General features: G+C 37.0%; 1 protein-coding gene across 3 annotated transcripts in view; it reads left to right on the top strand.

Annotated features, from left to right (window-relative positions):
• LRRC49 (leucine rich repeat containing 49) overlaps positions 1 to 13943 on the top strand; it is a gene marked incomplete at its 5' end in the record, with an annotated part of 41304 nt that overhangs the window by 12148 nt on the left and 15213 nt on the right. For all 3 annotated transcript variants that reach the window (XM_084268178.1, XM_084268177.1, XM_084268176.1), the window contains 2 exons: positions 1817 to 1878; positions 8080 to 8227. In XM_084268178.1, the coding sequence (XP_084124304.1) occupies positions 1817 to 1878; positions 8080 to 8227 (210 nt within the window). The remainder of the gene's footprint in view (positions 1 to 1816; positions 1879 to 8079; positions 8228 to 13943) is intronic.

Genomic DNA, 13943 nt, shown 5'->3' with positions numbered 1-13943 from the left:
GAGGTATTCATTAGAGACTAGAAATCCTTGAATCACAAGTAGTTATTTTTGTAATAATAAATTGTTGCTTGCCCAAAGCTGTAGGATATAAAAAAGCTGTCCTGAGACTTGGTTTATAGCAGAATCCTATCTTCATAGATTGGAAGTGTCTTCAAGAAGTCTGTTTTGGAGAACAGCAAACAGAATAAATTGTTGCAAACAGTCTCCTACGGCATTAGAAGCATGGTTCTATACATATAATGAATCAGGAAATGTCTGCTTACCTTCTATCCAGTTGTGAATTAGGGTCCCCCTGTCAGGAGGATGAGCTGTGTTTTTGTATGTAGGACCTGCTTGATTGCTTTCAGGCATTGAAAACTTACAATTTGGGGTGTGTCATCTGCAGCTTGATTGTGCCTTGAAGGAGGACAGTCCAAGGTGTTCTTGTTTTCATGTGACTGCCCTGTCTGTCCACTGCCCTGTATGATTTTGTATCAAAACTGAAGTAGCTGAAGGCTTTGCTTATTTTTTTGTGCCCACCCCCCCGCCTTTTTTAATTCTACTTAAGATGTTTGCTGCCATACCTGATAACTGCAACATGCTTTACATGACAGCAATGTACTGTACTAGTTATGGAAATTTGTCTTAAGGGTAAAGGACTTTGTATTCTCCAATGCAAAATTCATAAGTTAAAATTCTTACTGCTTAATTACTGTGCCCAGCTGTATAATGCCTATTTTCATGTGTATATCCACCTGCATCATGCATGCCCACCCCTTTAATGTCAACACAAAGTAGCCTTGGTTTTCCAACTGCAGGCCTGAACTACTAAGCCCTACTTATTATATACAGAGCTATGAGTCTCAGCAGTGCTTGTTAGCTCATGTTCATGTTTCTGTAATAGAAGCTGCATGGTTTGTGTAGATCTGCCTTGTGTTCACCCGTTTGGATAGATTGAGCTATTTCTGGTTCTGGAGTGCTATGTGAGGGTGTCAAAATCTGATGAAGGGAGGAAATGCTGTAGATTTGACTTCTGGCTAAAGTCAGGGTACTGAGACTTGTGACACCTCCCTGTGCTCTAAATAACAGGTTTGTGTCTACTGGTTGCAAGTTGGAGTATGTCCCTTAGTTGGATAGAGATGCAGACTTGTAGCTGAGGGGTCAGGTATGCAGCCTAGTTGGTATATGAATCACTCCAGGCTGTGCTGTCTGGCCATTATGGATTTATATTTCATAAATGAAGCTGGATCTTACTGCATATGTTTTATCTTGCTAATATTTGAGCTATTTGCTATTTAGAGGCTTTCTGCAAGGGTTTTCAGTGGCATAGATTCACAATCATGTGTTCTGGAAACTCACTCTCCCTTGTAAAGCTTAACGTTAAAGGTGACAAAGTCCTTGAGATCTTTCTCTGGCAGAAGAGTCACTGCTGCTTGGTAGGGTTATTTATATCACTGTACTGCACCAATGTCAAAAACCTTATTTCAGCATGGTCACATAATAAACTTTTTTTGGTATGTTTATCCTGCAGCTTAAATGCTGAGACAGCACCTTGGCTTATTTCCCAAAAGCCTGCTCAGAAACCAGCAGCAGCCTTATCCTTTTTCCTTTAACATCATTTGCTTTGCAAGCGATGCAGCTTGTTCTGCAGAGTAGATATCTGCACTGAAACACTCCTTTGCAGTCTGCGCTGGGGAGAAATGGAGCTGCACATTCAACAAATCAATGTTGCAGCAAGATTGTAGCATATAGGAATGAGAGTATTTAATTAGGCAAAGTAGAGAGGTTCAAAAGCTACTTTCAGCTGCTGAATTTATGCTTCTCTCTTTCCTTCTAGAAAGATGTGGATACTTTGCCCTGTCTCCAACGTCTCTTCCTCAGCTTCAACAATATATCTAGGTAAGGGAAATAGCAGTTTCCTGCCTATCAGTAATTTCAAATAATCTGTTTGAGCTGTATTTTGTTAAAATTTAAATTGAAACACTGTGAATGCATGTGAACAACATATCAAATAACGTAATCCATTTGTATTTTTACCTTAAATAAAAATCCTTGAAACCCTTTGCATTTAAATGTAATTGTTCTATGAGTGTTGTACCAATAAACTTACTTTTAATTTTGGAATTATCATGTTTATAATGATAAAAATGAAACAGTTTTGTAAATGTTTTGACTGTTAAATTGCATATCTGGTAAAGCAACATTACTCAAGGTACATATTATATTTAACATACAATCAGTGTATTTATGGAGTTACACAAATTGCTGAGTCAGATTCTGCTTTTGATTAGTTTATTTCATGCTTGTATTTTACTTGTCTATCTATCAGTAAAGCCTGAAAGGTATATTCATGGTTATTTCCCTTTCAAACCAGATGGCAGAAGCAGAATAGCTCAACTTCCAAAGCAGGACTTGTACTTAGTTACTTGAAACTATAATATTTAGTTTTAGATTGAAATATTTGTCATTCCTTCATCATATTCCTTCATTTTTGAGCTCTATATACTAGTGTCTATTTCTAAAAGGCAGGGGGGGTGGGGGAGGAAATGTCTTCATTATCTTCTGTTTGATGTGTCCTTTTTTTTACCCCTTAAGCACCAACAGCCTTTGCTCAGAATGAAATAATTTAATGTGGGATAGGGGAAATAGATGCTTCTTGTCCTTTCTAAATGCTGTTTTTGTGATATCAGCTTTCTCTGTTATACTTGGTATGAGCTTTTGTTGTAATAACTACTTGAACATTTGAAGTTGACCTGCATTGTTTTTTACAGACAGCTCCAACCTACTTGTCTGTGTTGCTTAGGCTCTTAAAGTACCGATGCAGTAGATCTCCTTAAATACTCATGGGCATGAAGCATTTAAAAATCAGTTGTGAACTGCAGGAATCTTTAATATGTTCTTTCCTTAATTAATCTGCTTTTTATTTTCTGGTTTAAGTTGGCAAATAAAGAGAGATGGTTAGTGTTTTACTTCTCTTGAATAGTTTCCAGAATTGAAACATGCCTCTTGTTTCTGTTTTGCTAAAAAATGGCTTAGCTTGGCAAGAACAATGAAGGCACTGCAGTAGCTGGCTCCCTTGCCATCAGGAGCATCACTGCAGTCAGTGGAACTTCTGTAGCTTTTTATATACATGGCATGTTTTCTGTAGCTTTGACTCCTTTATCGAATTGTTCTATGCTAATTCGTGTTATTTTTACAGTCTTCAAAGGAGGAAAAATGTTCCAGTTTCACTCTGAGGCTCTTAAAGTAGATTTCTCAAACTTTATATAATCAGTAGCTTGCTGCTTAGTACTTTATCATGACTGTTATTTATTCATTGAGGCTTCGTTTGAACCATTGATAGATGTAGATTTAATTTTCATGTAAGCTAGAACATCCATGCAAATATATAGTTTGGTTTCAATTTGTAGTTGGAATAGATTTTAAATCTTAATGTCAAATGAAAGACACTGGTGTGTTATAGATTTTTGTATTCATATGCAGGTAGATAGGCTGCTGGATCAGTTTTTAACTCTTTATTTACCAGTCATCTTTTAAAAGACACAAATATCTTTCGGTGATCAGCTTTAGCTTGGGTTTTTGAAATGATAACCTTTTATAACCTTTGTTTGAAGGCTGAAAAACCCACTAAATCCTGATTTTGAGTTATGTAGTATACATGTCATCCAACAGGGAAACAATTAAATTAAAATATACTTTTGACCTTATGTGTTCTGATACTTGGCTTAATACTGTTGGAAGTGACTGAAGGAGTTCTATGTAACCATAATACTGTGAGTTTCTGTGCTACATTGGAATGTTCCTGCAGCCTTTTAAAATTATTTTGAGTTTTATCAGTCGCTTATCTGGGTTTACTGTGTGCCATATGGTGACTTTAGAAATTATTTTTCCTGGAAACAGCTGTTTCTGTACGTCTGACTTTTTTCTTTTAGACAGTCAAGTTGCCACACAGATATTCTAATTAAGGTCCACAAAGGAGAATCTGCAAATGGAAACAAAGTATTCTGCCAAAATCTGGATATAGTATTCACTAAAATATTTTAGTAGTGACTTATTTTTTTAAGTAGCGTTTTTGAAGCAGTGCTGCTATGGAAAGTTTTGTTGCTCCCTATTTGTGTATGTCAGCAAAATCACGGAGTCTTAAACTGATACATACTGACATAAGTGGATTCCTATTTCAGCAAAAGATTTGGAAACACCTTTCAAAAATTGCCACTGTTTCAGGCATGAGAGTCTATCATGGGCTTATTCATTGATGTTGTTTTTCCCGAACGCTTCAGAGGAGGCCTCAGAACGCTGCTGCTTCTCTGCAGAGCTTTTAGTAAAAAGGATGTATTGGCACGATAATATAAGCTAAAACTCTATACTGTTGATGCTGATTCGAGAAAGAAGTCCGACTTCTGCTTTAGCCCCACCCAAAAATTAGCAGCTACAGACTGAAGGCATTAATACCTGGGAGCTGGTATCCCTGGAAGTTAGAGAAGGGGAAGAAACCCATGGTGAATTTGTCATGTGGCACTGGGGAGAAATTACAGAAACTTTTCTTCAGAGAAGGTATGCCACTGAGATTCAGAGAGAGTTATTGTTTGTACCTCAATATGAAGCCAGGGAAGACCATTTTTTAGTATTGGAACCAATGTCTGTTTTCATTGTTACGCTGCTGTCCGGGCCAGCAGTACCTTGGCTTTTTTGTCTCGCCATATGGAAAACGTTGGATACCAGCTCAAAGGACAGCTCAGTGTTGTTCTTCATTTGGTTGCTGAATTGGAAATTGGAGTGGAGGAATGTTCTTGGCCTAATGAAACAAGCAGAATAAACATGTATAAATACACTCTTAGTTATTTCAACGAAAGCGGAACAAGGCAATGAAAGGTTGACTTAACTTTAACATGTGTTTTCATCGGTATTTTAGTGGTCAGAAACCTGGGAAACACTAAGTTTTCTTTGAAGGCTTTTTTGAACGTACAGCTCCCTCTGCTCCCTCTTGGGTGTTCCATCAGACTAGTGAGAATGTTACCTTCCTTCGGCAGCGCTTTTACCCTTCATGGAACATGCTTTAAAAACAGTAATTGTTGCAAAATAGAGAGAAGGAATGTGTAACCTTAAGTAGGCAGGCTGTAACAAAGGACAAGTATTTCTGTGTCCTATTCTTGCCTACTCTATTTGTAAATGAGAATGTGTATCACTGGTGCAGGTTGAATTTGCACCATTCCAGAATACTCTGCTGCTTAGTAATTGCACTATTATTGTATGAGGCAAGAGAAGTGGGTTTGTATCCCCTCTGGTAGAGGGGAAAATTGGATGCAGGATTCTCAACATGCACACAAGATGTAAAACTGATTCATTCTGAAAAGATTTCAGTTTTTTAATTTAGCCTGACTTTACAACTCCTTTCTTTGTTGCTGAAGCTATGATTTTAGCAAAGATAAATTCATCTAGGAAGAAAGGAGAGGGAAGGAGAGGTGGTTGCCACAGATGGGTGGGACTCCTGCAGGAGTTCCTTTTGAAAGAGAAAAAGGCATGCCACTTGGGATTGAGCGAGGCAATCTGACAGTGTCATGAACAACTGCTTTGTAGTTTATGAGCAGGTTAAAGACTTTGTGCATAACAGAGGCTAGAGAGCCTTGAGATGTGGCCTCTGACTCCTGTAGGGTGGTCACCACTTGTCTTTGTCACAGCAGACAAGAAGCTTTGTTGTAAAATATATTGCTTTTTTGGTAAGTGTGTTACGTTAAAGCTCTGCTTGATTTAGGGTTGGGATGCCTGTGTGACAAGCACATTATATTAAGTTCTCTAAATTTGAATTTCTAAAGCTCTGTGGATTTTTTCATATGTGTATATGCAAAAATATCAGAGCATAGCTCTCTTCAATTGCTGTTTTACTCTAAAATTGAGCTGCTAATACAGTAGCTGAAAGCAGCATAAAGCAAGTACATCTGTTTTAGCTCCAGAATGAATGTTCTGGTATGCTGAAGCGCTGTGAATGAAAGCATAGCAGTATGTATAAATTGAAGGTCTTGAAAACACTAGCAAAGTTTGAACTTCTTGGTCATTTCAGGAAGAGATTGGTTTTAATATAAATCTGTAATGACAGAAATAGTATTTGGTGAGATGTTTAGTGGGAAGTTTTGGGAGTGAATATATTCAATGCTTTTAATAAATATATTTACATGATTTGAAGGAAAAAAAACCCTTCATATTGTCAAGCAAAAGGTAGTCTAACCTAATGGAAATACATTTAGCTTTTCTTATTCTGACATCTTTACAAGTTTGCTTTACTCAATTTTGTGTCATTTGGGATGATATCCTGAAGAATATATTGATTATGTATTTTAAGTAATGTCAGCCTGATGTTCCCAAAATGTGGTTGCACAAGCTATTTTATGGAAAGGAAAGTTAATCACAAGGAAGCAGAAAATTATAGTCTAACTTGTTGTCTTAATCAGATATGTAAACCACCAAGTTCTTTAGATATGCTAAACACCTTCATTGCCTTTATTGGGATCTGTACATAGTTACTTTTCTATCACTTCTTATGTTGTCTTAATATACCAAGCAGAGAAGTACTTCACTCTCGCTTTTCTGCTGAGTCTGTCTGGTGTATTGTGTAGAAGTGACTTGTATGCTATACTAATTGTGTTGGGGTCTTTTGAGGTGGTTTTTCCCTTGGGTGATGTATTGTTTTTTCTACTTGCTCTAGCTTCTGTTGGTGTCCAGGCCTCTCTGCTCCTTGCTGAGACTGGTTACTCTGCAGTGATACTATTTTTGTATTTTAACTGTACTGCTTTGTGTTGTTGCAGAAATGGTTTGATCTCATAGATTGACTCTTTCAGGGATATCTCACTTCAAAATCTGACATTCTGGTAGATCAGAAGCCCTTTGCAGCTGAACATTAGTCCTTGGCAGATTATTTTATGCTTTTTTGGAAGTTGGATGATACTGATGATAAAGGCAGTTGCACTTCATTCTATCACAGTCTTCAATATGAACATCTATACTGCATGTGACTTCTGATCCTGAAGTTCAGAGTATACTTAAGGCTTGGTATCCTTCCAAGTATTAGTGGAAGAAGACTTTTCCTGCCACCAGGAGTGAGAAGAACTACTATCAGTTGATGCAATCAGTACAGTTGTCAGAAGATTGTAAAAAGGCAGTAATTCAGAAATGGTCTCTTATTCAGAAAGCCATTAAGTATTTGTTTATCTAACAAAGTGATCCTCTGATTATATTTTTATATAATCATCACTGATTCATAATTTTTAGACTTCTAAAAGCTTCATTCTCACAGGTACCAAGTCAAATTATTTCATGTTTTCCACTTGAACATACAAACTTTGTAACACAGACTCAACTTTTGAAGGCCAAAGTGTCTGAGATTGGTGCACAGTTGTACACTTATACAGTGTAATCATTTTCAAAGGCACTGGGGAGTCATGTTCACTTCTACAACTGTTCAGTTGTTTTTTGGAGTTAAACACTTCTCTGCTTAAGAATTCTGTTTTATTTCACATCCCATCTTCAGTGAAAGGAACACGATAGAGGCTGCACATCTCTAAATACATTTTTATACAGGCCATTTGTTTTTGTCAGGAAACCAAATCACGTGTTCTGTAAAAAGCCAACTTGTTAGTGTTTGTAGACTGAACTTGGAACAATAGACAGTTCTGTTTTGAAGGTAATATGATGCTTTTGTAATTGTTTTTCTTCCAATATTTAATGATCATTCTGTGGTATCTGTGGTTGGCTTTTTTCTTGTATTATCCATGGTTTTCCTGCTGGCTTTGGCAAATACACCTTGTATTGTTTTTTTAAACATGAATTAATGGTTATGAGTTGGGTTTTTTTAGGTGAGACTATGCTCCCATGGTTAACAAGTTCTTATTCTGCATCTCTTTTTACCTGTATGGGAAGAGATTAAGAAGTTTAATAGCAGCAGCTGTTAGTATTTTCAAGTACTTAGTTGATTTATCATCCACAATATTAATGGATGGTTTTTTCAGTACTAGTAAATATTCATGTTCTGTCCTTGAGAAATAAAATCATCCATCTCAAAATCATTCTTACTCGTGACATTAAAACTTTACACTCTTTTGGTTACAGTTTTGAGGATATTCTGTGCCTTGCTGATTCCTCATCTTTGTCAGATATCACCCTTGATGGCAATCCAATAGCTCAGGAGACATGGTACAAACACACTGTTCTCCATCATATGATGCAGCTCCGACAGCTAGATATGAAGAGAATCACAGTAAGAAATTTGTTTTCAATAAAATTTCTAGATACTTCAGATGTAAAATGTAGGATTTTGTGTGTATATAGTTAAAATATCACTGTTTTTTCATAGTTTAGAATGGAATTGAACAGTGTGTAGATATCTACATTTAAATCTGTAACCTTTTTTCTTCAGTATTATGTGAGGTGGTGCTTTTTTAATATTTTAAACATGTTTATTTTAAAATGCTTAAACTGTTTCTTAGTAAATACTGTGTGACCAATTGCCATGTGATGTGAGAGAATATGAAAGCTTTTTGGTTAGAACTTTCTCAACACACACTTTATTAGTTTGGTGTATAGCTGAAAAGGAAGAGCATATTTCTTCCAAACGAATAGTCTTCTTGCCCTGGAATTGGTGTTACTGGTATTTAAAAATCCTGTTGGTTTCTTTAGTGTCCCTTCCAAAGGAAATCTGGTGATCACATAGCTTCTATGTGTCTGTATTTCTCCCTTTGTTACCTAACCTGCTCTCTCCGTTCATTTCTGTTTCTGCTGTTTAAATAACCCTGATAAGGAAGAAAAGACTTTCAGACAATTGAGTCTCCTACAGACTTCTTGGAAATGCACTGTAAGGTATAGGATGAAGGACAATCAATGGGGGTCTTATGACTAAGTCAGCTATTTTATCTCTTAATATAGGAATAGCTCTGCTAATTCTTTTTTGTCCACTCAAAAGTAGGCATGACTGTCTTAAAAGAAAAATCCACCCAATGCTGTTGCTTGTAAGGCATATTACATTTCTTATTTTTCTTTACCAGGTGCTGATACATATAACTTATTTTAAATGCTCATCTGCTTTGTACAAAGGCTGGACTGTTATAAACTGCACCTGTTGTTTCACCATCTATCTTGTTGTCCTGTAGCCAATCTACCATGACTATAAAATAGTTATGAAGTAAAATACAACATATGTGGAAAACCTTAATTTTAAAAATAAGGTACTTTGGGACATGAGTGTTTAATCCCAGTACTAAAAATACCTGCAAACAAACAAGTATTTGGTATTCTGTGGGTTGGACTTATTTTGTTAATTTTTACTGACTTAATGGAATACTTGATAATTTTTTTGCTTTCAAAAAGATGGTTTTCTCAATATTATTTCAGGAACTTGAGTCACATAAAGAAAATGTTTGTGTTGGGCCATCTCACTTCTGAGCATTTTTTAATGTAAGATTTAAGGTCTTAAACCAAAGAGGAATGTATCCAGTGGTGGTGAAATTAGTGGGGGTTAGTCACCTGCAACCAGTTTCAAGTCAAACTCATTATCCTACATGATTTTCAACTGAAAAACCCAGCCACTTTGTATTGTCTATCTAAAACATCACCTCAATGGAAATATTTTATGTTCTCAAATGTTGATAGATCAATCTGGGGATTTAAAGACTGGGGAGGAGACTGAGTTACAGTGGCTGGACAGATTTTGTCACTTGTATTAACCATCAGCAGCTGTCTGTGGCAGTGACATGCTTAGTCCTCCGTAGTTGTATCACAGAATCACAGAATCTTAGGGGTTGGAAGGGACCTCAAGAGATCATCGGGTCCAACCCCCCTGCCAAAGCAGGCTCCCTATCTCATATTACACAGATAGGCATCCAGACGAGACTTGAATATCTCCAGAGAAGGAGACTCAACCACCTCCCTGGGCAGCCTATTGCACTGCTCCGTCACCCTCACTGTGAAAAAGTTCTTCCGCATGTTGGTGCGGAACTTCCTATGCTCCAGCTTACAGCCATTGCCCCTAGTCCTGTCCCCACAGACCACTGAAAAGGGGCTGGCCAAATCCCCCTGCGTCCCAAGTCTAAGATATTTATAAACACTAATTAGGTCTCCCCTAAGCCTTCTTGGCTCAATGAAATAGGCTTATGTGAAGTTGAAGTGTATTTCAGTCAAAGCAGGCTTAAGTTTTGTATACAGTCACTTTTTTTTTTGGTTAACTTACTGTAATGATTGTTTTTCTGGGTATTGAAGCTTTTTGAATACCTCTTGTAGTCTGAACTTCTGATAAAGTGGACCTATCCAAAGGTGCTTATGGTTAATATGTGATACTTTTTCCTTTAAGACGTTTGTACAGTAAGCAGATACTGCCTGCAGAAATGTTATAAAATATGAAAGATATGTATACATATACCTTACTGAAAAATTACTTAAACAAGAACACTTGCTATCTGTCACTTTAAATACACTTTCTCAACAGAATTTGCCATGTATGGATCTTATAATCAACCATGTATAAACATATATAGTGTGTATATATATTTTTAAAATATGCCAGGGTTCCCAAAGTGAAAGGCAAGCTGCATCTTCTGAGCAGTAAAACTTTGCTGCTTCTCATTGAGGTTTTATAGGTTTTGAATGCTTCAAGAAAGAGAGCTGTGTTTGGTTTTGATTAGCTGCTTAGACATTCCTCTGCTCAGCAGGGAGTAGGTTCTACTGCTTCAGCTAGAACAGAATTAATTATCAACTCCGTCACCACCATTGGAGTGTTCTGTTTCTTCAGGGAAGGATCCCTAATTTTTTTTTATTCTTCACTTGAAGATAATTCAGTAACATCTAAAGTCAGCCCTGTGGATTGTAATTCTCTCAAGGCAGGTCTTGTGAAAATACAGCCAACTAAAACTGAAGGTAAAAAATGGAGATCTTGCTGTCAAATACTAATTAAAGAATGATTTGACCAAGAAATTATACTTGTTTTCCATGGTGATGGTTCTACTGGAACCATCCTTACATTCTTCATTTTTGCATAAAATGAGCCTCTCTGTACATAACAAAATGTAGTCTGCCTTCAGCAAGTGTAAGCAAGCTGAAATTTGTCTTTTTTAGGTGTAGTGTGTTTATGCCTTAAAAGATTGAACGTATAATCCACACCAGTAATAGAAAAGGGAATATTAATATCTAAAGAGATTTCTATTGAGTGCACTGTAGCTGTTACTAACCGATCGCAGAATGATTTGAATAATGTGAAGGTAGATGTACTACGGAAACGAAATGCTTTGTCCCCTGCGTGCTACCTTGGCACCTCTTTCTCCTGTGACTTAAATGGTATCACTTTTGAGGAAGAATAAGTCTCTTCAGGATCCTTCTTGAATCTTGCTGGATATTATCTCTTTGAGACTGATGACTTAATGACATGCTGGCCAAGCTGTGCTGTTAGTTACGCAGTGCTCATGTCGCAGTAGGGGGAGCTATCAGCACGCCAAAGCTACAGACCCCGCTATCGATGCTTTCCATTAGAGCTGCAGAAGGCTGGTAATAGCTTTAACGTGTCTTATTCTTGTGTTCTGCTGCTACTATCGTTTCACGCTGCGAATGTAAACCCATAGGATCAAAATCGTACTGCATAAACTTCTGATGCTTTAGGAAGTATATTACTCCTTCCTTTTTTGTCTGCTTATGTGTGAAGTTGACTTCTTAACCATTTAGTAAGTTTTTAGATGGGAAATGGAGAACTAAAGATGGGAGGAGGTTTCAGTATAGAAGAGGACATGCGAGTCCTTTTGAAATTACCTAGCATTGTACCTTCTGGGAGGCCTTTCCCCTTTGTCCAGATGGAACAGAGTTATGGATAATAATGGCAGAATAATTGGGGGGGAGGGGGGAAGAGAGAAATCTTTCCAAAGCAGCTGGAGCTAAGAGATGGGGGTGGGGGTGTTTAATTTTAGCAAATTTATTAAGGGCTTATAATCGTTTTATAAGTCTGTAGGGTTTTTTGGGGGGCGGGGAGTGGTGCAGTTGATCTTGAAAACACATGTTGTGTAAGAGTAATCAAGTGATACCTGCTCTAGGCAGGGGGATTGGACTGGATGATCTCCAGAGGTCCCTTCCAGCCCCTCTCATTCTGTGATATGTACAGATTTGAATTCCATAGAAAGTACGTTTGGCTGTTGATCTTTGTTAATGTTTTCTCTGTCATTCTGCCTTTGACTACTGAGTAAGACTAGGATGTGTTTTCTTCCTAGGTGGGCAGCTTCTTTTACAAAAGAACAGTATTTTTTAAATGTAATTAGGATCAACTCTCAACTAAAAAAAAGGTTGTAGTTAATAAAAACCTCTTGTTAAAACATGATTTGCATTAGTTAATTTTATTCTTGATATAATTAGAAGGCAGTAGACCCTAATGTGTGGAAGACTGTGTCAAAGTACATGTTTGGACTGGAATAAAGGAAGGCTTTGAGATGGAAGAGTAAGAAGAGATATTTGTGAAAACTGAATTAGGGAACTCTGTAGATGTTTGCCTTAAAGCTTGAAAAAAAAACCAAACAAACCCTTAAGTTGCTTTGAAAGGACTAAAATTAATTAGGGCTAATTTCCTATAGATGAGTGTAATTGTGTTATTTAATTCTCATTCCTCAGTGTGAAACAACAGTTAGTTTGGAGTTGAGTCTATGATGACTGGTCTGCTGTTTTCTGTCAAGTAGAATGGATAATTTCCCTTGGTGGGAAAACTAGTTTACAGTTCTCCTCTTTCTACATACCAATCTTACATAATCAAACTTCTAAGGAACAAAAATACCTTAGAGACACCTGAGCATACTTGATTTAACTTCTCAATACATTGGACACAGAGGAGATGAAGACACTGCAATTGCTAAAAGATTGTTTCTTTAGGAAGCCAAGTTGAAAAGTATAAATGCAAAGTCAAATGCAGAGATATAGTTAGAAAGTTTTAAAAACCACAACAAAACCCGAGTAAACCAACTCTAACCCACTTCCTGTAGAAAGATATCACTAGTGTAGTTTGCTAGTGTTCAGATTTGAAGACTTAATGTTTCTCTAAACACAGTACACTGTAACATATCATTAGGATACAGAGTTGTCATGAGAATCATGTTTCCTGTTCTCAGAATTTTGAATAATATCTTGAGGAATAGTACCTTTTTATTTTGCATTGTTCATTATGCATTCATGTTTGTGGAATATACCTGCATGGGGTTTCATTCATGATTTTCATAACCTGACACTGAACTCTCCTATTGAACTGTTGGGTTTCGTTATGTGGTATTCTTTTGTATTGGGGTCTCAAAGGCCTCCTGTATGTGTGGGTAGGCTTACTTAATGATTTATTTACTTTTGCTCTCCCTTTAGCACACACTAGTGACCTTGAGGTCCCTTCTAGACTGTAATTCTGTGACAGTAGCCCTGTGTTAATACCTTGTTTAAGAAGAACTGAAAAGTAGCAGAGGAAGCTGCCAACAAAAAACTTCACCATCAGAAAGCCAGAATTTGCTTCCAGAACAAAAAAAGAAAAGTTAGGCTTTCCTAATAGTGTTTCAGGGAACTTCCCCAAGCCAACTGCACTCAAGAAGCTTCCGTATCCAAAGTCTCATGCCTTAATCTACATTAAATTATTCCCCTTGTTTAACATATGCATATTAAATTAAAGTCAAGGTGGAAAAATTTGGAAGCTTGTTCTTGAATCACCTTTCTGATTGATGGCAATCCATGTTATGTCAGTGGTTTTCAGGGTGAGGGCTGTACATGGGAAAAGAGTAAATAAATAAAGTATAAGCTTGCTATTTGAACCTAACTTCTTGTGCATTGGAAACGCCTTCTGAAAAATACAGTGGTGATGCCGTGTGTGAAGTTCTTGTTTTATGTTCCAGTAAGCATTCACCCATGTGCTTAGGGGTTCTTACAATGTATGCTTTATTTGTATAGAAATTTTGAGATATAGACATGTCTTCATGGTTGAT

This window comes from Gallinula chloropus (assembly GCF_964237585.1).
Source record: "Gallinula chloropus genome assembly, chromosome: 9".
Classification (NCBI taxonomy): domain Eukaryota; kingdom Metazoa; phylum Chordata; class Aves; order Gruiformes; family Rallidae; genus Gallinula; species Gallinula chloropus.
Note: the sequence above shows the minus strand (reverse complement) of the source record. Positions and strands in the feature narration are given on the sequence as shown.